This window comes from Nyctibius grandis, chromosome 8, assembly GCF_013368605.1.
Source record: "Nyctibius grandis isolate bNycGra1 chromosome 8, bNycGra1.pri, whole genome shotgun sequence".
NCBI lineage: Eukaryota > Metazoa > Chordata > Aves > Nyctibiiformes > Nyctibiidae > Nyctibius > Nyctibius grandis.
The window spans coordinates 18234213-18257523 of NC_090665.1; the positions used below are offsets into that span (position 1 = coordinate 18234213).

Here is a 23311-nt window from a genome sequence, read left to right on the forward strand (position 1 = left end):
ACAGGAAGAGAGTAAAATTGACAAAAACATTTCAGGCAAATGGCCAGAATACTTTCCTGATGATTTTTCAGAATGCCCCCCGCCAAAAAAAAATTAGGTCAAAATTACTATTTGTAATTTGTTAAAAATATTTAATTATGTGAAAATAATTTTTCCTCCAATGGAAAGATCATTCCAATGGAAATCTCACTGTTTCTACTGCCTAGTATCTAATTTGCAGTAGAACTAACCCCTAGCTGGACATTGGTTAGTTCTTGCTAGGTTAGAAAGACACTTCCTCAGTTCTTGAATGTATAGTCATCATCTCTGCGATTACTGTATGCTTGAGTCAAGCTGTGTCCTGTTTATTCTTGTTTTATCCTATTGATTAAAAAATATGAGGCTGCTTGAGATTACTTCTGTGTATTTCTTCAGCTTTTCTTTACAGCCACAAGAAAGATTATAGTTAGAGGGCTAGAGCTTGCTTTCTCCAAGATCACGTTACATTTGACTCAAGTGAGAGCTCAGTCTGACCCTCTTAACCAGTGCTGTCCCTGTTATATTTCCTATGCATCAAAGAACAAGATATAAAATACTTATATCATTTGTTATACATGAAAAAAAATCTATTGATCATAATAGAAAACATTTCTAATACAGAGTATGAAGCTGGGACCACTGTGAGATGTCCTCTGTTTCACATCTGAGATATTTGTTTCTGAACTGTTCCGTTAATTTAAAAAATAATTTATCATGGTGTATCTCTAATAAATATTAAACTGTCTTTCAGGGGTTACCAGGAAGTGAAGGACCCAGGGGCAAGCGTGGTTTAGATGGCTGCAATGGCTCAAGAGGAGATCCAGGATTTCCAGGCGAAAATGGTTATATTGGACCAAGAGGTCCTTATGTATGTGAAAGGCATTCCTACTCTCTGTGAACACTGTATATGTACATTTCCCTCACAAGATAACAGCTCTTAAAGTGAAAGGAGTTTTAGACTATGGCACTAGCTTTACACTGCACAAGGGATTTCCAGGCATTCTTACTAAGGTTAATGGGAGTGAAGGACACTTGGTGCCTTAACAGATTGAATGTGAAATAAGCTCCTATATCCTTAAAGTATATATATCTACCTTGACAGTTAAATTTTGCTGTTTCCCCAGTACATAACCACACCAAAGCTAATACCATTCCATGGAAGTACAACTGGGAAGGAGTAGCTTGAAACCATCATACAATTTATCAATACTTGAAATTAAAAGCCTTAATAGTAGGGACATACCTGAGATGAATTAGCAATAAGTGGAAGCTTCAACAACTCTAAGTCCTGTAACACTTGAAGATTTTGAATGGTTGATCACACAAGTGTATTAGTAGATCTCTTCCAAAATCGCGCTCTTGCAGTTCCATGTGCCGCTTTTTACACATACCTGTTCACGACTGCTCTGTGCACACCTAATCTTGCCTGGGTTTTTATATGTAGAGATCATTTCAGTCAAAATGTTTAAAATTAGCACTTTAATATTGTTTACTTTTGCTGTTAAAAAGGAAAGCATTTTAAAATTGTTTAAATAGTTGTGTTAGCAGTGCTCTTCTAATGAAGATAAAACACAGATTCATGTCAGTAAGGGATATAAATTACTGTAGCTCCTAAGAAATTTTGCTGAACAGATCTAGTCCCCAGTCTTTGACTTTTCGTGGAAATAAGTTTTAGTTCTGAATGTTTAATAGCTGATTAGTTGGTCTAAGAGCTTCCCTGAAATTTTCTAAATAAAACAATAAAAACAACTGCAATTTACATGAAAAGTCAAATGTGTTTAGTAGGAGCTAAATAAGATGCTGATTCAGCCATAGGGAATCAAAAAATGTGCAGTGGGTGCCAGAGTGAAAAGATGTTATCAAAATATAGCAATTAGAAAAAAACATACAATTTCAGTCTTGGACCTGTAATAAATGCTATGAAATACACAACCTGATAAAAAACTCGATAATAACCTCATTTGTTATACCTCTCAGAGTAAGCCATTAACCTTCCAAATGGTAAAATGACTTCTGCTCAAACTCTTAATTTTACCTGCATTTTCTTACTTATTATGGCTTTCAAAAATAGAGTTTTGCCTTTTATAATTAGCCAAATGACAAAAAGGAAAAATGAGACATGGGACAAATTACAGCCTAAATCCTCCCAATTCCGGAAGCATACTCTTTGGGAGGCCTAGAAAAGTATTTGCAACCTACAAAGAACCGGAGATACAATAGGCATGTAGCATTGGATATGCACAGTAAAATTGCAGTGCAAATTAATTTAGCTACCCAGAAAAACAAGACATAGCAACCATATTCGCTTGTGTACAAGAATGCTATTCCAACATCTCTCTGCAGATTGCGTATTTTTAAATCAACTTGTTGCACCAAGTACCAACTTGACTATATATTACAGCTAATATTTTTATGTTATTCTTATTTATAATGTTGTCCCATATAATTTTATTTAACACTACGTACATATTTGTCAGCTTTACTTCTGTTACCCTGTAGATAGAATCTTTACAGTTACCTCACCAATAAATTGGAAAATAAAGTAGTTTCTATTTGTACCCCTTACCTAAGTCATGTAGAAAGTAACAAACTGAATCTAATAAAGTTGTTTTATTACACAAGACATCACATGTAAAATAACCAAAGACAAATACAACTTCTGATGTGTTTAATGTGTTCCCTAGCAGCTGTTGTTTGACCTGTAATCTGCATCCAGTCTACTGTAGCAGTATCCAGCTGCAGGCAGCTGTAACTCTTCTTTGTACCATTCCAGGGATAAGTATTTTCCCTGTTCCATTCTGACTTCAGGATTTGAGCAGCCAGTGTATAATGTCAGGAAATCAGTACCGTTTTAAAGTGGTTAAATTCTGTGAAAAACAGTATCCCATTTTATTGAAATCAATAGGTAAGTGGTTATAGGCTTCAGTTAAATTATACCCAGTCCATTTGTATTTCAAATGAGAAAACTTCAGAAATAATGTCTGAATATATCTGTTCTTCAGATATGTACATATCATGCTCTTAACAGTCAAATGAGCATTACAATTAAATTTTGCAAAAGCAATCATCTGTTCCTGCTAAATCAGATTGAGGTTTTGAGATTGGCACAGTTTATAAAGGACTCCACAGCAAGTACCATGGGAACTTAGTCTTTAAAAAAAAAAACAAAACAGGGCCTTTAGGCATCAGATTTTTTTTTTAAAGACTGTGAAACATATTTCCTAATAGATGGAAATGTTAAAGATTTGCATATGGCACAGTCCATACTTTCAGCATTTTAACTGTATGCAGAATCACACTAGATTCTTCTAAGTCACAGCATGAACTTTTGGAGAAGGCAAAGTGCTAATACTTAAAGCCACTGACTCACTGAAAGAAAAGGTAGGCATATTGATGTGCTTGAAACTAAAGGTAAGAATTGTGAAGATTGTAGAATATTGAAGTACCCAAGAGTTAAGGAGCATCTAACAGAGCAGGAGTCCAGAAGCTGTGAGGAGCTGTTTTGCTTAACTGTACAGAAGGAAATTTTACTTTTAAGGGTCTTGTTAGATAAAAAAACTGCAAAATGCTCATGCAGTGATGGTGGTTCTAGTGGATTACCTGGTGATATATGGGCACCAGAAAAGCACAGCCTGAGAAATTATCATTCAGTCTCCATAGAAATGTAGCATATCAGTAAGTGGATCATGTTTTAAAAGACTTTTTTTCTTTAAAGGGAAATCCAGGGCAAAAAGGAGAAAAAGGAAATTCAGTGTATGTTTCACATTTTGGAAAAGGACCTCCAGTAAGTATCTGATTGTGAAAAAACCCATATCTTGTAGGAAAACATGTATGGCAAATATAGTTGTTCTTATAACTCCTCACTGTTTAACAAAGCTTGGTACAAAAAAAAAAAAAAGATTAAAAGCAAATGTACAACTGGAACAGATAACTTGTGATCTTAATAGCTATAAACTTAGAAAATACCCCCAATAAAGCTTGTAATGATCAATTTGCTAAATGGTTGTCATTACAGGGAGACAGAGGTGATCCTGGACCCCCCGGCATGCCCGTAAGTACAGTCAGTGGGTTCTACACATGCTTTTTGTCTTGAAAATCTTTCAAATTTTCCTTCTTAGTACAGTAAAGAAGTATTGGGGTTTCTCCCTGCCTGCCTTAAATAGCAAAATTCCAGAATAAAGTCTAACAAACATCAAGCCCCTATAGTCTGCCCCCATGACCCCATGCCAGCTCTCCATGCTGGCTGAAAAGGAGCAGAAACAGACCGTACCCATCTGCATTAGCTGTGCATTGAGCAGTTGTTGTCCTGGTACTCACAGTTTGCAGAATATTTTCTCTGTGAAATTCAAGATGCATAGAGATGTGACACCTTCTTCAGCAGTATCTGGTGGATCTCTCAAGAACATGTAGCATACTACTGTATTTTGGCCATAAGAACGTGTGAGAAGAGGGAGTTTAATTTTGTTGCAGACTCACACTCTTAATGGCTTTAGGTTCTTCTTATGCCCTTCAGAAAAGTATTCACTGATGAACTGTAGCAAGTCGTCACACTGTAGCACAATTACTGACAAAGTATTCTTTCAGTCCATTAATAACATATAACTGTGCATTGTCCAGTATCTGTACAGTATTATCCAGAAACTGATGCTGAGCTGCTCCAGTGACAATGAGGTTTCAGGCATGGTGTAAGCTTCAGGCCATGGGTGGAATGCAGCGGCCAGTAGATTGAGTCCAAATGATGCAGGCATTTTGGAGGGACTAGTTTTGTGGAGAAAAGGGTAAGCTCTTGGTATTTTCACAAACAGACCTTTTGCTGTCTTTTCCAGGGACCTAGAGGGTCAAGAGGTACAACGGGCCCATCTGGATACCCAGGCCAACCAGGCTTGCCTGTAAGATCACCAGAGTTACACAACCTTGTGTTTTCAGGATACGCATCAATTCTGGTCTACCAAATTTAGAACTTGCCTTAATGTGAATCAAAGTCTAGAAATAATTTTTGAGGCAGATGATAAAAAAATAAATTTTTGCCTTACGACTTTGGAAATTCAGGAATTGCAGCATATGTTGTTCCTTCCCATGCCTGCCTGAACACATTTCATCCTGGCAGTCTGTGGTCATGGAGGAATGCTGCTAGTGCTCCCTCCTTATTCCCTTTCCCCAAGGCCACCTTGTGGGAGACAGAAAAGTGGGAACCCAGAGTTCAGCCCTCCTGAAAGCAGTGATCAGGTGAAGTAAATTGCACTGTGAGATAGGTACTCCCCAAGAGAAAATTCTGCCTCTAGGTGCTGCTGGCAGGAAGAGGTACTTTTCAAAGCAAAGCTGTCTCAGACATATTAACTTGTCTTTATTCTCTTTTAAAGGGTATTCCAGGTTACCCTGGTTTGCCAGGTGAACAGGTAGGCAATGACTTTTCCTGAAGTTGTTACTGAAATAATAAATTAATTTATACAAATATTTGAAATGTCCCTTATGGTTATTTGTTACCAAGTTTTTCAAAGGAGTTACTTGGTTAAATTCTAATGTCAGCATTTTCTGATTTCAAACTGTGTACGTTTTTTGTCAATTAGGGAAATCCAGGTATTGGAGTGGACGGACAAAAGGGGGAGCCGGTAAGAAAACAAATATTATTAAAGAAAACAAATATTATTAAATATATTATCACGGTAGAATTAGAAGTATAATAGAGTCTTGTTGGGTTCCCTGGAACCCATTCATTTGTGGCTGTATGCTCCCATTAATCATATTAGAATGGAAGGAGAAGTAATACAAGTTATTGAATCAGTTCTGTGCAGAAGTGATTCCGTCAGTGAGCTGCATACAGGAATCAAGCGTATTCTGGAGGTTTTGAAAAGAAACAATCAATATTTAGTTAGCATTTACATAGCAATTACCTTCTGTACAGACACTGGCTAAATAATAACAGTACCCTTCAGTAACAGCGGCTGTACGAGATCAGTCACTGAATCTCATCTCTTGCTATGTCCAGCAACGGATGCCAAGGAAAGGACAAGCACATAATAATAGTTTCTCTCCCAGTCTCCACCTGTTAGCGTACTCAGGACTTACAGAACCAATGTGGAATATTTGATTTTTCTTCTATGAATTTGTCCAGTCACTTCTTAGAATTCGTGCAAGTTTCTAACACGCAAAACTTTCCATAGCAAATCAATAATTTCATCTTTACATTCACAAAGCCTTGTGCTCAAAGGCTTCGGTCTGGAACACGAGAGACTCTGTACACACAAGAGATCTGACAATCCCATAACTGTCTCCACAGCAGACTTGGAGCAGGAGCCTTAAGTACAGAGTTCTCATTTATTTCCTTAGCCATAACATTATTTTTAATGACTGAGGAGAATAGGAGGGGATTTAAGATCAACATTGCTCGTCTGGGAAGGTGGCAGAGAGGCTTACAGTTCTCAGTACAAACCTCTATTTATCTACAGGTATTAGTACAAGCACACATTCAATGAGTACAGAAATACGTAGTGCCATAGAACAACAGGAAAACATGCTGAGTGTCACTGAAGCGCTGCATGAAACAAAATGTCTCTCTGTTGTCCCTTTGGCTTCCACAGGGCGACGTTGGACTTCCTGGGCCACCTGGGTCACCACTGTTAGTTGGACCTCCTGGAGCTCAGCTCTTCAAAGGAGAAAAGGTGTTAATTTTTCTTCATATTTAACTGTGCTGGACTTGGCAAGTACAATCCTGTGATGTAATTTTTGCAAGGATTGCATAGGACAGATCTTTCTTTCTGTAATAAACCATCAGCTTCAGCAGAAATCCTGTTGTTCAGCACCCTTCCTACAGGCTTTCAGGAGAGAAGAGCTCATGTGTACTTTAGCTCATGTCCTTCAGGGAAGACTGTCTTGATGCAGAAAGGAGATACTGCCCTTGCTTTGGTTTTCTTCACTTTTTGTCATTACCAAATCATATTTCGGGCATCTCAGGTAAAGTTGGTTACTCAGGTATTGAATCTCTTCACTAACACTTTTATTTTTCAGATCTTTGGCAATTATTCTCTTTGAGATTTCTCCGATGTAATGTTTTGAACTATCAGCCCTTCTAGGGTGCTCTTTTAATATGAAAATTAAGTGTGATTTTGTTGTCTATTTTTAATACAAGTTCCTGTTATTTACTGTACTACTTCAACGTCACACCTACTGTAGCCACAGTTGTGTACCTTAAAACATTAGAATGTTTGTTGAAAAAGAACAGGAGTTACAAAAATTGCATTACGGAGCCCTGTATTGGAGTCTCTATGTCCCCAAGTCTGATTTGCTCCAATACACACATGAAAAGGTGAATTTGGCATTGCCAGCCCCTGCAGCCTCAACTCCGGGAACTGACAGATTTCACATATTGGGTCTTAGGCTTTGATTATGCAAATAGTGGCTATGTACAGGTGTACGAGGAAGAAAGAAATGACCAAAAGAACTTATATAAACTCCCCATGTTACTGTGAAGTGTGACATATGCTGCTGTGCAACACACAACATGATCATGTAGCCAGCCACGCATCCCATTCAGATTGGGGCTATGCACAAAAGTGGATACTTATGCATGTGAATACTTGCATCAAACTAAACAGAGCAGCAAACAAAAAAGAACTACTGTCATGCATGTTTGCAGGAACAAAGCCCTGATTATCCCTGCAAGTGAAGAAGATACATCTGTCTCACTCCACAGTCATCATGCACGTTTGACAGTGTTAACAGAAATAAAAATCAGTACATAATTGTTTTCCTTGTTTTTGTTTTGCCTAGTACACCTAGAGGAACAGGCCCAGTGCTTAAGAAAATACTATTTCACAGTTGTAATTCAGAACAGGGCTTAAAAAAAGTTAAACAGCACATAGGCATGTCCTGCATATTAATATACACAAAAACTTTCCTTGTATACATAGGGCCAAAAAGGACTACCTGGGGTAACAGGATACAGAGGGCCACGTGGACCCAAAGTAAGTAATGTGATTTTTTTTTTTTAACATGGTGCTGGCAAAGTCCTGATGTGGTTAAGTTAATCTTTTAAAGCACAAGGTGATGGAAGAAATAACAGCATTGATGCTGTGAAATTTAATCACCATCTAAATCAGTGTGAAAGCAGAAATATTTCAAAACCCTTTGGAAAACCTTTCTGAGTCTGTTTTATACGTACCTATCAAATGTTGCCTGGTAATGACAGGTCAGTGTTGTTTCCAGTTGGGCTACTGACACATAACAGACTGGGACTGTGAAGAAAATACAAGCACAGGTTATTTTTTCTTACGAAGAGAAATAGAGAAGATCTGTATGTGTTCTTAATGGGGCACGATGTATGCTTCCCTAAGCATGTTAGGGAAAGACTTTAACTTCACATTATGGATACATATGGATATCCTCAAGAGCAGACAAGGCAGAGCCACCTGTTTGGAGAAAGAGTTGCTCTTTGTTATCTATTCTACATTTTCTTTTCTTTCTGTCAGCATGATTAATTTAAACGTTGGTGTGCCAGTAAGGAGTTCCTGGATGCTGAGCAGAAGCAGCCACAAAAAAGATTCTGGAGTCTTTTCTGCTGATAGAGTTGGAGGAGGAAAATCCACAGGCAGGAGACTACCAGATCTCAGAAAAACAGAAGATAACTGGGGACAAAAGAATGAGTCTATTTTATGTTAAAAACTTATTTAGCTTTGTAGGCAGAACAGAAGAAACAAATAGCCTGAACATTACATTTCTGAGTTCTAAGTCTAGCACTTTTTCAGAAATTAATTTTCCATCACAAAAGCACCACTGTTACTTAGCACTGGAAAAGGAGACAAAATCTTTTTATATCAGATCTAGTTTGGAAAAAGATGGGCTTTTATATGCTAGCTCCAGCACTAGCTGTCCATGTAGATAATAGTACACTTGTTAATTATAAGTAGGAACTGAGAAATTGAGAAATTGACTGATGCAGCCCAAAAGATGCCCAGAGCTTAACAAAAAAAAAAAAAAAACAAACAAACAAACCACCAAACTGCTGAAAGCACATTAAGCTTGGAGAAGAGACCATAGCAGGTTCCTTGAATAACTGAAGCTACATAGGCACTGCTGATAGTGCTGTATGAAGTAAGCCCCAGTGATTGAGCCTAGGAAATGAAACAAGAACCATTAACCTAATATATACATAAGTTAATAAACATGCACACAAAATAAAATTTATGGCAAACTTCACTGAGCATCTTATTTAAACAAACTATTTGGAATGTTCCAGGGTATACTTGGGAGAGGAGAAAAGGGTGAAAAAGGCATTCCTGGACTCCCTGGATTGCGGGTAAGGAAGCTGCAGAATAAATTACTTTAAAAATTCACTATAATTAGGTTCATAATATATTTGGCAGTTTAAGTTTGCAGTTCCAAGGAAGATTTTAAGGATTTTTTTAAACTAATCTGTCATACTTTCTGTATAGAGTATTTAGGAGTCCTGCCCTAGGACTCACCCTGTATCAGACTTAAACATAAGCTCATACAGACTTTCTGTCCTTGGAAAGAAAGTAAATCTGTAGGGTTATCCTCTAAATATGTAGAGCTGCACAAAGCTTCTCTGGAGTAGCACAGTACTAACACAGAAATTTTAATGTATTCCATACGTGCCAACAGCAGTTTTTTAAAGCAGCTTGTGCTTGATTTGCATAACAGTGCTCACATGGAGCAACATGTCCACTGCTGTGCTTGGTGCAATATGATAAAAAAATTAAGTGAAGACCTGTCTGGTTTACTTTGGTCTATAGTTCAAATTCATGCCCTTCTCATATAAAGTATTGGCAAAAACTTTGCGAAGTTTTTGGAAAATATCCCAAGTAATAATTATCTATGGAATATTAACTGCTCAGCTATTCTGAATAATAATATTACTGGGAAATATCCCATGTAATAATTATCTAAGGAACATTTACTGCTTAGCAATTCTGAATAGGTGTAATTTTGAATAAGCTTTTACTGTTTTAGCTCACATTTTACTTGCTTTTATCAGGGTAATCCTGGTTCTTATGGACCTGCAGGTTTTCCTGGAATTAAGGTAAGAAGACATAAATTATAAGCATCTCCCTGAACAATGGGATCAGTGAGATTTGGTTTTCTGTGGATTTGTGCAGATTTGGAATTTCCACATACTTGATAGCTCACATTGCATTCCTTCCTTTCTTTCCTGCTACCTATTGCCACAGAAGTTATATGAACTCTGTCTTTGAATTTCTGCCACACTCTGAATTTTGGCTGAAATTGGCTAATGGGATCTGAAGTTGCAAGCAGGAGGAAAAGCCAGTGGGACATGCATATAGCATGACAGAGAAGTTACGCAGCGTGTTAACTTTGTTTGCCGTGGTGATGTTGTGTAATTTTGTGTTATATGCCTGTTTTGTTCATCTTTCTGGCTCAAGAAATTCCAGTTTTGCTGTTAAGTCTGTTAAATGTTAGTTATGAACTTACAACATCATACTGGAGTAAAAACAACAGATGTAGGTATATAGATCTACATCTTGCCCTTTTTCCTATCTCCTCTCCACAGCTCCTTTTCATATGTAGTTAAGGTATTGATCATGCTATTCATAAATCACATTAATGTACAGATATTTGCATCTAGAGTTATGTTCCAGGTGACTTTTATCTGCAAAATTACTTTTTACTTTGTTTTTTTTACCACTGCCTACCTAAAGAGTTTGAATACTGGATGGATGAGTATATTAGTAGATCATAAAAAGAGAGGAGGAGCTGATATGCAGCTGCTTTCCATGCAATAATAGTTTAAGAGGGTCATTCAGCAGGCAGCAAATCAATTTCAGCTGTATTAAGCAGACAGTCTAATACAGTCTGCTGGCATGTATTCCAGCTAATTCTGTCCCCCAGCTACACTGAATCCACTGGCCACTGTCTAAATAATCTGGCGATACATGTTGTGGTTTTTTTTAACAGAAGAGACTCTATGAAACAAACCATCTCTTGTACAAACCCAGTGAATTTTCTGAAACAAACTGCAGATGCTAATATAACATCACAGTATTGTATGACTGCCTTATTGGTTTTTGTTCAATTAATAATATTAATGTCTCAACAGATTAATCAAATTGTATTTATGTGATCTTTTCAAGGGGGAAACAGGATTTGCTGGTTTTCCTGGACAACCTGGCTATCCAGGCATACAGGTAAAAAAAAACCACACACATGCATCTGTGTGCACACACACACACTCACCTATATAAATGCTAATAATTCCTCCCAAATGTACCTGCTTATCAGACCATTTCCTTTTATACAGTCATAATTACTTTAAAGATTTACTGGTTTCATGATAGTCATAGTTACTCAACACCATGGTAGTAAATAACAATGTAAGTAAACATTCCTGCTTGGTGCATATGAGAGTGGGAATTCCATTTTGCATACTATAGGAATTGGTTCATCCCAATTGCCAATAGTTACCTTTAACTATACCAGTATAGCTATCTAATCCCTGAATTGTAGTTGCAAGTTATTAATGGTTGAGCTGCACTCCCCAGAGAGCTATACTGGGTAAAGGAACCTGCTCTTTAGGTAACAGTACGATCCTATAAACTTGGGTCTATGAACTAGTATGGCAATTGGCACCAAATGAGGTGGCAAAATTTGATTCAGATGAGCTTGTTTGCATGACTTACCAAAAGCTCTTTGCATGTGTTCGGCCTGTTCACGTAAGTAGCTTTTCCAAGATGCTTGTCAGAATGGAAATTGGACTCCTTCACACCAGCTTTGTTTAAACTTTTCCTACTTTTGCTCACTTAGATGGTGCTAGCCATTTTTGTTTATTTTACAATACATGCTGCTTTCCATTAGGGATTAGAAGTGTAGGTGTCACATCTGGGGAGCTAAGCAGTAAAAGAGGAGAATATTCATCTGAAAAGTATGGAAGAGATGCTTAACACAATTTCAGAAGACCCAGGTGCCAGTCTAGCGACATTTCAGGACATAAATTTATTTAATTCTCTCCTGCAGGCTGCTGAACCGATGATCATATTGTAGTTCTAACTAACAACAAAAACTTGAATGAAGGGAACTGTTATATTTTCTATGGAATCTACAATGCTAAATCACATTCAGAGCGAAAAACCAGTTCTGGATGCTACTCTGGAAGGAGCAAAGCAGCAGTGAGTCTAGCCAGAGGGAAGGTCTAGGGAGTCACTGGGATAGGGTCCAAGTGATCAGCAGTGTATAAGCAAGAAAAGTGAAATGCTGCAACAAAGAAGGTGGGTGACAGGATCGTTGGTAGAGACAGCAAGGGTGAAAAAGCTCATCATCAAAGTTATTACTACAGTACAGAGGACAAAGACAATATTGCAGAAATAGTGTCACTAATGAACTTGGCTCTAAATGTTCTGAAATACAAAACTCAAGAAGTGCTTATTTCCCTCTGAAATACTCTTTTTGGAAAGCTGCATATAAAACAGTAACATTTCTTAAAGCATGATTAATTGCACCCGTGAAATAGAGATTTGAGCAAGAATCACCTCTGTTACAAACTGAAGGTTAAGACTGGAACGCACTCTACATAATCTGTGATGACAAAAGGAACTAAACTGTGGCTGGTCCAAACTTACCATAAGTAGCATACTGCTAAAGACACAGTTGAAAGCAGACAAAAAAAAAAAAGCAACAAACAGGTTTTCAAGAAGCAGGTTTACAAATGAGAGCAACACATGGAGTAAATAATAAAAGTACAATAAAAACATCTGTTTTAGTCACAAGGACTCATATATCCAAACATAAATGCCACTATGTAGGAGTGTACCAACAGTGAAAACACAGCAAGTACGAAGCTGCCATCCAGAGAGGGTCATAAGACCTAACAGCCTAAAGACAGAGATTTTCAGAGACCACTACTGGAATTTGTTACTTAAAGAGATATCAAGAACTGAATTTTTTGACCTTGGTTCATTGACTCTTCAGTTTTCTTGTGTTATGGTTGTGTCATTTTAAAATCAGCATGAAAGTCATATAAGACTTGGGCCATATCCATCTGTTGTACAAGTCTTCGATACTTTTATCATTAAATTAGTTCTAAATCTCAAAATACTTTGTAAGTTTGTCAGAGGAGGAAAAATGCTAGGTTTATTTTTCTTTCCTGCCACACAGAAGACTCTTCTGTGTCATTAGGGAAGACAAATTTACATTCCTGTTTAAAATAGCCAAAGATGACACAAGGATGTAATTTCATGCTGCACAATACAGTCAAAGGAAAAAGGCCAGCGGTCAAGAGGACAGCAGTCAGTGACAGCTCCAGAGCTGTTTAAGTATCTTGGAGATAGCCATTTTAAAAACAAGCCCAGAAAGAGGCATGACTCCTTGTTGTTACTTGTGTAAGAATGGGTATCCAGTTTTGCCGTCCCAGTTCTCCTTGCCTGTGTCCTAAAAGGCCCTGAACTCCAGTCCCAGGAATGCAACCTCACTACGCAGTTCCCACATTCACATTCCTGTTTTCTCAGTTCTCATTTGCTGCAGAGAGCAGGGCTGATTCCTAATCTACAAAGCAAAAAGTCTAATACAATTTGCCACATAAAAGACTTCTCTAACGTCCTCTTCACTTAGAATTCTAAATATCAACATCCAAGCTAATTTAGAAATCCTCCAGGCAGAAGTGATTTTCCTTGCCCTTAGTAGGCACTTTTATGTTTCCCTGATGCAGATGTTTTAAACTTCTTATAAGAACTTTGATTATCTCTTACCATCAATAATATCTGTCAGACTGTGAAACCACTTTTCTTAATGCTTATCTGTCATCATAAAAGTAATTTCCAAATTCTGGTATAGAATTTTAAGGCAAATAATTACAGCTTGGTTGTTAGATCAGAATGTCTCAATTAAATGGGTACTGATTTACTCTAATCGATTCGTCTTTACAATACATGAATGAAATCAAATACAGCAGTCACAAGTTCTGAAGAGTCAGAGAGATATGTGCAATAGGTATATTACTGTTTAGTCACTGGTATCCTGAAAGATAATGATTACTTTAAATCTTTTTGCCTGGTTTTAAATGCTATAAAGCATCAAAATTGAGTTTCCCAGGTGATATGTGTCACATCCTTACATACCCCACCCATTGTTGAAATTTTCAGTTACATACTAGCACATTGTATATTTGTATCTCTCAGTAAAAATTATTGTTGGACTCTTACAGGGGGATCCAGGAGAAAAAGGGCCCCCAGGTCCTCCTGGAGCTGTTGGAACTCCGCTGCTTCCTATAAAAGGTTATAGCTACTTTTAACTAGTCTTTCTACTGTATAAAGTGTTTAGGACCTATTTTGCTAAGGTGTTTGAAAGCGATCACTAGGGATTCAGGGGACAGGATCCTAAAACATTATCTTTCTAGTGGCCACATTCTGTGTTTGTGTCTCACTGATCTTACTGGAACTATGTTAAACATACAAGTTTCAGATTAAATGTTTGCTTGAAAGATCTTTATGCATATAGTCACAGCTAGACTTGCAGAACTATCCCTAGTTATAGGACCTAAGCATATTTAGGAAGAAGCTATAAAAATAAGCCCATGCTGGATAATGGATGGCAAATAAGAAAACCAGCCTTCCCATTGTAATTTAGAATTCCTATTTTCAGAATTGCCACAGCACACAGATTTTAGACTACAATTAAGCTTCCTATTGCATAGCAGCGGTAAAATCCTGGAACTAGTACTCCCAACAGCATAACTTCAATCTTATTACCTTCTTGCCTAAACCTTAGGGTGGGTTTTTATGTCCCAGCTCCCTTTATCACCTAATTGGTGAAAAGGTGTGTGGAAGTTCTTATTTCATAGCAGGAGGCAGTGGGGAACACCCAAGCCTGCTGCCTGGAAGAGATCTGCTTTGGCCTTTCACACTTGGGGAACCTGTATTGTAAAAACATTTTAACAGAGAACTTACCATAAATTATATTTCTAGTGCAGCACATGAACACAGAAGTTACAACACAACCCCAGTTCAGCCGAACCTCCCCATTAGCTAGGGACTTCATCCAAAAATCAATTAAATTTGTTTTCCATCGGCTTCTGTGTGTTTCCAGCCCATGCAACAAAAGACTTAACCCCATGCATAATGTCTCAAGTAACATTTAAAGTTAACATGTGCATGGCGTGTGAGTGGATACATTCTTCAGAGAAAGAGGCCTTTAGCAGAATTTTTTGAGAACAGAACTACTACCAATATTTGGGTTTTCCAATTTAATGAAGCCCTTTAGATCTGATTCAGGTTTTCTTTATCACTATGTAATTGCAATTTTTAAATTTATTCATTATAACAATTCTGAAAATATACTTTTTAAAATTTGGATAATTTCAACTAGGATGATCCTGAAATGACCTCCCTGTGTGCACTGCCAAATGTGCCTAACATGAGATGCACATTTATTTTAAATGCTACATGTATGTATTTTGGGCAAGCGTTTATCTCGGCATTCTGAAATATGTAGCACAAAGATACTACTACGGAGTGACGAAGAGTTAAAACTGTGCCCATGAAATGGGCAGGAATCTGTAGAAAAGTAACCAAATCCTCCCACCTTATAATTAAATTGTTACACATTTTAAAATGTTTCATAAAGACAAAAGAAGTTACTGTATTTTGCTTTTGTGTAGATCCCAAATTATAATTTTGGTTGCAGTTTAATTTAGATTTAAGCTGTCAATTGCATAAGGTGTTCGATTCACATGTTTTTATAACTCTGTGTAGGTCCACAAGGAGATCCTGGATTTCCAGGTCCTGCTGGTGATACGGGGTCAGTTGGACCAATTGGTCCTGCAGGCCTGCTAGGAAGACCAGGAGATGATGGAACAAGTAAGAGAAGTAGGGGGATAAAATGTGAACTATATACCAGAAGGAGAGAAAGCAGCTAAAAGAAAACTGTTCTTTGTTCTTGCTTGATGCAAGTCACCAAAAGTAAGGATTTGAGCTCTACAGAGAGTTCAATAAAAATACTAGCTCAGCACTTAGTGGCCAAAAAAAGAACCAAAATGATCCAAACAGAACATTAGGAATTACTAGAAAAGGAACAGAAGACAAAGCAGAATGCTACCATACACTGTAAATCCATGGTATGCCTGTATCTGGAGTGCTGTGCTCAAAAATTCTATTCTCCATCTCAAAAAGATATAAAGGAAGGCGATGAGGACGACTTTGCTCTGTATAAGGAACTAGAATAACTGGGATGTCTGGAAAAAGAGATAATGAAGAGGAAGAAAAGCATTTGAAGGTCTAAAGCAGGAGCCTCTTTTCCTAGGAATCCTGGAAAACCTAAAGATTTAGATCTAAGTCTTTGTTATATAGAAGCTCTTCTTCAGGACAGTTCCGAATGGTCTGTAATTTCCTCCTTTATACCTTGTAGTAATCGTCACTATGAAGCTATATGGGCGATATACCATTATTTTCTTTATAGGTCTACCTGGCCTGCCAGGAGTAAGTGGGGCACCAGGACCTCAAGGTTTTCAAGGTGACCCTGGTTTCCCTGGAACAGGTGAATCAATCCCAGGAAGACCTGGATTTCCTGGACCACCAGGCCTACCAGGCCAGCCAGGAAGACAAGGCTTACCTGGACTACCCAGTAGGTTCAACAGCAATTTATATGGCAAGAATACCATTCTGCACATTAATAGATTCATTGCTTTTGTTGGTCCTACAAAAAACATAGAGGTGAAAAGCGCACTTTGACAGATATATCAAACTTTACGTGTGATGTAGACAACGTTTTTCGTATTAGTTGTCCATCAGTGAGATGTCAAGATTTTCATAGTTTTCTGGGTGATCTAAACCCACAAAGTAACATATACGAACAATGTCCCTAAAAATATTTCTCCTGAAGTTAAAAAAACAGCAAACTGGGGAGGAAACCCAGATCAGCATCCTTTAGTAAAGAAACAAGAGTCATAAAATTCTACAGTGGAAAAAGGAAGAAGTAGTGGCAATGAAAAAACAATGGGTTGACATCAAAACTAGCCAAACTGACTTTTGTAGTATGATCTATAAGCAATGATGTGTAAAGCATTTCATAAGATCTCTAGCTTTTCATGTGAAGATAACAAGATAAGGGAGAGGAGAACATGTGACCTAAGCTGTGGTAACAGTCAACCTGATTTATACTGGCTGTACAATTTGTTTTTTCAAAGGTGTAATCTGTACTGACAGAGGGATCCCTGGACAATCTGGAGCAAAAGGTCACATAGGCCTTCCGGGAAGAAAAGGTGAAAAAGGAGAAAAGGGTAAGTATGCCGGGATAGCTACAATTTGAATATAAGACCTTTGCCAGGTATGTCAGACCTAAATTTGCAAGAAGTTTATGGTAACTTGGAGGATAAGGCCCATCAAAGTGTGGAGTTAAATGGCCTGTTGGCATTGGGGCTTCTAAGTCAGTAGAGTCTTGTCAGTGCCAGCAGTTATTCAGCACTGTAAAAAGAGACTGATATGCTTCACTCCTTTGAAGGCCATAATGAGATAAAATGGTCTGTGCACTACTCCCACAGAAAAGAAAAAGGGCAGTGTTATTTTTTGTGTATTAATTTTACAACTGTTTCAATGTAATTTTTATGCATTAACATAGGAAATCAAGGCCTCTGCTCGTGTAGTGCTGGTCCTCCTGGTCCCCGTGGTATGCAAGGACCTCCAGGTACTCAAGGAAAGAAAGGACAAATGGGATACCCTGGAAGACATGGAGAAAAGGGCGATCCAGGCTTATCTGGTGCAATGGGATCACCAGGGCTCCCTGTGAGTAGTTTTCACGAGCTTCAGTAAATAAATAACATCAAGTTACCACTTACACAAGAGGCATTTAAGCAGAGTGGTGGAAGACTGCCCTGAAAAACTATCTGAAAGTTTTATCTACTTTTGCTTATTACAATCTTATTGGAGGATGCATTTTATTAGCTTCTATCTGACTTCCCTTGTGGCAGTGGGCAGAGTTTTACACTGAGGGACGAAATCCCATGCTGTGTTTGTGGGGTGGTCAGGTGGCTTAGGAAAGCTGGTGGTTTTCATCTTGTTTTGTTTTTATTTTTAGTTTTGAATGCCCATTGTTTTTCTTGAAAACACTGTAGATGCACAAATTGCTCCACTGAAGAAGATTTTTCAGTTATTTCAAAGGAAAGTATTTCCAGCAAAACCTTATCAAGGCAAAGAATTGCATGATGTCAGCAGGTCAAGATGGAATCTATGATTCATCATCCACCTGGGGGGGCAGGGTCTGAAGCAAAAGGGACCCTTGATTTTATTCAGGCATTTCAAGTAATTTTCCTTATTCCTTTTTTAGAAATTAATTGAAAAGCTTAATTTATTTTATATGCTTAATTTATTTTATGAGGCAGTCTGAACATAAATGTGGAGTCTTTCACTCCACAGAGTCTGAAAGGCATTGCTATTTTTGTTAGTGTTTATCCCTTTACTGTTCTATATTACTTTATAATCTCCCATTTTCAGTCACTACTTACTCAAAGTTTGTTCTCCCCAAGGATCAGCCTTGTCTCTCTATGCATAAATATTAACAATGAAGCTGAAATGGAATAAAAATTTTGCCCTTAACAGTTCTTAGAAGGAAAAATTACTATAACCATCAAAATAAAGACTTCTCATTTGCTTGAATAGCTTCTGTGCAATGTAACAATTTAATTTCAAGTTCCTGAAGACCAGAAACTGAATTAACTTTTCGGTAGTAAATATTCTGAGTACTAGAATCGTTTGACATCAGCATACAATGTTCATTTTTTCCTAAGACCAATTCATTTCAGTGTTAACAAATCTGACATCCAGTTTTTCATGGAAAAACCCTATAAACATTTTTTGTGGCAAGGCGTGGGGAAGAAAATAATTAAGAAATATTTAAAAGGTACCTTTAAGTCAGATATGTATTTCTACTTTAATATTGGCTGTCAGCAGGATTAACAAACAAATTAAATTTGAGCTCAAGACCTAGATGTTTCCTGGGTCAATAATTTACTGGGTGATGCTTGTTACCTAACTCAGTGAAACTAGCTATTACTTTTGGAAACGGACTTATTTTGTTTAATGTGCTTCATGTAGTTTATCTTATTCCCAGCAGTGAGCAATAATTCAAAACACCACTTAATCTAACTGCCTTAGGAATACATTATAAGACGATCTATTGATCTTGCTGTGATTTTGTTCCACTTGTTCTGGTCTGGCACGTGGACTGTACATCCAGGATGCTGCATACCAAAATGGTGCCAAATAGAGGGTTTTTTTAATGTACTTTCTTGTGTGTGAGAGCAATTTCTTTGAAAATATAGATGCTTGGCTTTATGACTGTTCCATTATGGGTTTTTTTTCTTTGAGTGCTTCGAGGTTTTGTTTTGTTTTAATAGCAGAGCTGTCTTTCACATGAGGAATTGCTTAAAAGTTTCCAGAACATTTTCTTTCAAAAGGTAAAAAACAAAACAAAACCATTGTGAGACTGAAGGAAGGAGGTGGAGGGGCTCTGTCATTCTAGTTCCAATGGTTTCATTACAAGCTTTGCATTTGGTTTTACTTTTCTTTTCTTAAAATCCTGTTACCTGAGTGGACTGAGATTTCGATCTTTTTGTTACTTTTGAAAGTATGCTTTAGCCTTTATGGTTCTGAAGTAAAGCTTGAAGCCTTGTCCTGAACACTTTGGTGTTCTTAGGTTACTTAAGGGAGAAACAAGGACAAAGTAATCAGTTTGACACGAAATAATTCACTTCAATACAGAAGTGCTTTGGTCTAATGGATTTCCTACATATATATACTTTTTCCATTTTTCTGCTTTCTTTTCTTCCCAAATATCTCATTTCGCTTTTCAAACATTAATGACTGGTCACTGCTTGTTTCAGATACACCACATTTTTCAGAAGTCTCCTGCCTGTTTTACATAAAATTGTCATGATTTACAATCACTTTATAAATTGTATTTTCTCCACCTATTTCTTAGTGAAAGATTTTGAATAACAGAGGAAGCTGGCTAAATAATACCCCAGTTTTTCAACATTAGTGGCCTTTTATTTCTGTGTAAATTTCACACAGTAAAATATATTTACCCACATGTACTGTTGCAAGATCAGACCCTCACCAATGATGATAAGCAAACCGCACTCTGCTTGGAGAACGGAGAGCATAAATCAGCGTAAAAATATAGAAAAGTACTTCTTTTCCCCTCTAAACCTGTCAAGTGAGATTCTTCTGACAATACCAGATACCTGACTAGATGTAGATGAAATTTTTTTATTGGCAGCTTTGTGGGCTTTCACTCAGCAAAAAAGCATCACTTACCTACTGCCATGTTCACTTCTGGGAGGACAGCCTCATCCAGCAGTCACTGCACTCCAGAGATTCCCTTCCTGTGCAGCCTCAGTGGATTGTGGGTTGAAGTCTGCAGTGGGAAGAGTTTGTGAATCATTTGCATCTTAATATTCTTGCATTTAGAGCCACAGCTATATACAGCCATGGACCTGATTCTTCTAGCATTGCAGTTTCTTATAGTTGTGTATCTGTGCACTTGGCGGAGTCAGGCTGAAAAGGCCAGGTGCCATTCACACACCTCTTTATAGACATCAAAAGAGATAAAGTTAGATGCCAAAAAGAAACGCTTAATTGGTCTGGTTTTGGGAAACAATGCAAGAGCAAGAGCGAGACCTACTTTTCCCCTCAATTCCCACATTGATTCCTTGCTGGAGATAACTGTCATTTTTTTTTCATTTATTTTTTTTTTCCAATGGTAAGGGGACACCCGGTTCTGCTGGACAACATGGTGAAAAAGGAGAGAAGGGTGATCCAGGAAGAGTTAGAATAAAAGGTAAACACACATTTTATCATTAGCCTTTTTGTTTCCTATACAATGCCTAGGCAATAGCGTGAGAAAACCATATTCATCTACTCTTTAATAAAGTCATTAATTTAGTAAGTTCCTGAAGCCTAGAGTTCATGTATATCCAAACTACATTCTTAGTACCATCTCGTTCATTTTCTTCTTGCTCAACACAAGATCAACACAGGATTTTGTGGGTTTCACTCTATAGTTGAGCCATAAAACAGTTTTAACTGCTTGTTATTAATGCTAACAAATGACTTTTCATGTCATATGATTGATAATCAGGGTCTTACAGAGGTCTGTATAGCAAAGAATAAGTAGAATACAATTGTTGTGAAAGCATGAAGAAATACTATTGTACAGAAGCCACCTCCTTAAGTGTCATATGCCAGTATCCCAGCTGTTATCTCAATTTAAACCACCAACGTTCTTCTTGGGAAAAACTCAAAGTTTCAATGGGTATTCAGATTTCTGCTCCTACTTCTAAAAATTACTCTTGATCAGGCATTAAAGAGAAACAATAGGCCACCAGTTGCACAACTGAAATTCTTGTAATTAAATAGATCAAAACATCTACATAGTTATGGTTATGATTTGCAAAAGCAAAAGAAACAGAGAACAACAAATTACAGCAATCTGATGGCAAAGCTTAGTTAGAAATGCTAAACTAATTATTCAGACAAAAGATCGTCCATCTTATTGTTTGTGAAAAGTTAGCTTAGCTTTGCATGCCTATGTTTGCTTACAGATGTTGGAGCAGGGCAAAACATTTTCTGTTTATTTGCAAAGGATTTCTTGACACAGCAAAATGAATCTTTGGGTTAGAACAGTTTCATTGTCCTTTATACAAAAATTACATTTTCATAAATATCAGTGCAAGAGAAATCTAGGGGTAAAAAAAAGAAGAAAAAATAAAAACCTTTTGGGAATATTGATGCAAATATTCTGCACCATACGGCATTACTATATCCTGATTTCACTGAAATCAAGAATAAAACTCTGACTGATTTCAATAGCAAAATGTTTTCACTCTGTATATAGCATGAACAAAAGCCATGTTCTTGTGGTGCCTGTAAATATGTCTTTTACAGAGAGACCAAGATGTTCCATGAGGTATCCAACTACATACCGCCTTCCTAAGCCTAAAATACCTCATTAAGGAAATGTGAATTCAAGAACTGCAAGTTATCATACAGATATGATGAATGGTTACCCAGCATTTACCTGAGCAGAAATTAAAAAACCCAAACCTGCGAATATTATACTTCATTTTGTTTTTTAAATTGTTTTAAGGAATAAAAGGTGAAAGAGGTCCTACTGGAGTTCCAGGATTTCCAGGCCAAAGAGGTAATGATGGCAGAGATGGGGAACTAGGACTGCCTGGGGAAAAAGGAGCTGAGGTACGTTTGATTTTCTGAGAATTTTTTTCCATTTCCGTTAACATATTGCCTTATGAAAGGGCTAGCTACTTAATGAAAAGTACCATTTTATTCCAAATCCCTAGCAGATTAATCACTTTATCAATTTTATGTTAGCCTAAATCAAAAATCATAGTTTTTATCCATTAAAAAATTATTTCCTTGGAATTATTACTGTTTATCTTGGTATACCTGAATATAATATCTGCAAATACTGTGTGCCAACATTATGGGATCAGGAAGAAAAAAAACCCACCAAACTCTACCCTTTGTTCCTATTGCCTTTGAATATTTAAAACTACTAATATCATCCATGTGGTCACTTAATTGTGGAAGAGTGGTTTCTTCAGACAATTCTCTAACACGGCTTTTGATAATCAAAGAGAGGAAAGAAATTAAGTCTTGTTATTTCTTATCAACAATTTCTTTTAGGGCGATTCTGGGGTACCACTGCCAGGTGATAAAGGATTCCCTGGGGTCCCAGGACTTCCTGGGGTAAAAGGACAGATGGGATTGCCTGGTTTGGGGTTTCCTGGCCCTCCAGGAGTCAGAGGTAGCCCTGGAGACTTTGGTGATACTGGTAATGTTGGGCCACCTGGTCCAAAGGGCCAGAAAGGTAATTTTGAATATTTACATCAAGAACCAAATAACAAAATACATGTTTGGTAGCATCCTTTACAGTTTCATATGTATTATATACAGTGTTATTATTTTATAGTGAAAAATCAATTTTGGCAAGCTCAGTGGTCACGTGAAATATGGCCACTGAAAGGTACAATACTGTCAGCGGTTAGCAGCAGACACTAGTAAGACTATGAATTGCTAGGGACCTTGAACCTGCAAAGCGCCACTTGCACACTATCAGAGGAATTATTTTCTGGAGTGAAGAGTATTCCTGAGTGTAAGGATTTGCAAGGCAATGCTTTTTTGCTGAAGGAGCAGGAAAATACAGCTCGTACTTACAGCTTGCACTGGTTTTTAGTTATAAAAAATCCCTACCCCCCAAAAAAAAAATCTACACTGAGAGCAATATGTATGAACCAAACATGTACACAGAATCGAGATGA

At 37.4% G+C, this 23311-nt stretch overlaps 1 protein-coding gene across 1 annotated transcript in view; it reads left to right on the forward strand.

The window, feature by feature from the left end:
* COL4A4 (collagen type IV alpha 4 chain) overlaps window positions 1-23311 on the forward strand; it is a 67332-nt gene that overhangs the window by 18565 nt on the left and 25456 nt on the right. The window contains exons 6-24 of the mRNA XM_068406428.1: window positions 770-886; window positions 3734-3802; window positions 4034-4069; window positions 4845-4907; window positions 5379-5414; window positions 5586-5627; window positions 6597-6677; window positions 7926-7979; window positions 9251-9310; window positions 10010-10054; window positions 11124-11177; window positions 14186-14255; window positions 15732-15836; window positions 16435-16599; window positions 17162-17254; window positions 17593-17756; window positions 20739-20811; window positions 22120-22226; window positions 22677-22860. Coding sequence (XP_068262529.1) covers window positions 770-886; window positions 3734-3802; window positions 4034-4069; window positions 4845-4907; window positions 5379-5414; window positions 5586-5627; window positions 6597-6677; window positions 7926-7979; window positions 9251-9310; window positions 10010-10054; window positions 11124-11177; window positions 14186-14255; window positions 15732-15836; window positions 16435-16599; window positions 17162-17254; window positions 17593-17756; window positions 20739-20811; window positions 22120-22226; window positions 22677-22860 — 1618 coding nt within the window. The remainder of the gene's footprint in view (window positions 1-769; window positions 887-3733; window positions 3803-4033; window positions 4070-4844; window positions 4908-5378; window positions 5415-5585; window positions 5628-6596; window positions 6678-7925; window positions 7980-9250; window positions 9311-10009; window positions 10055-11123; window positions 11178-14185; window positions 14256-15731; window positions 15837-16434; window positions 16600-17161; window positions 17255-17592; window positions 17757-20738; window positions 20812-22119; window positions 22227-22676; window positions 22861-23311) is intronic.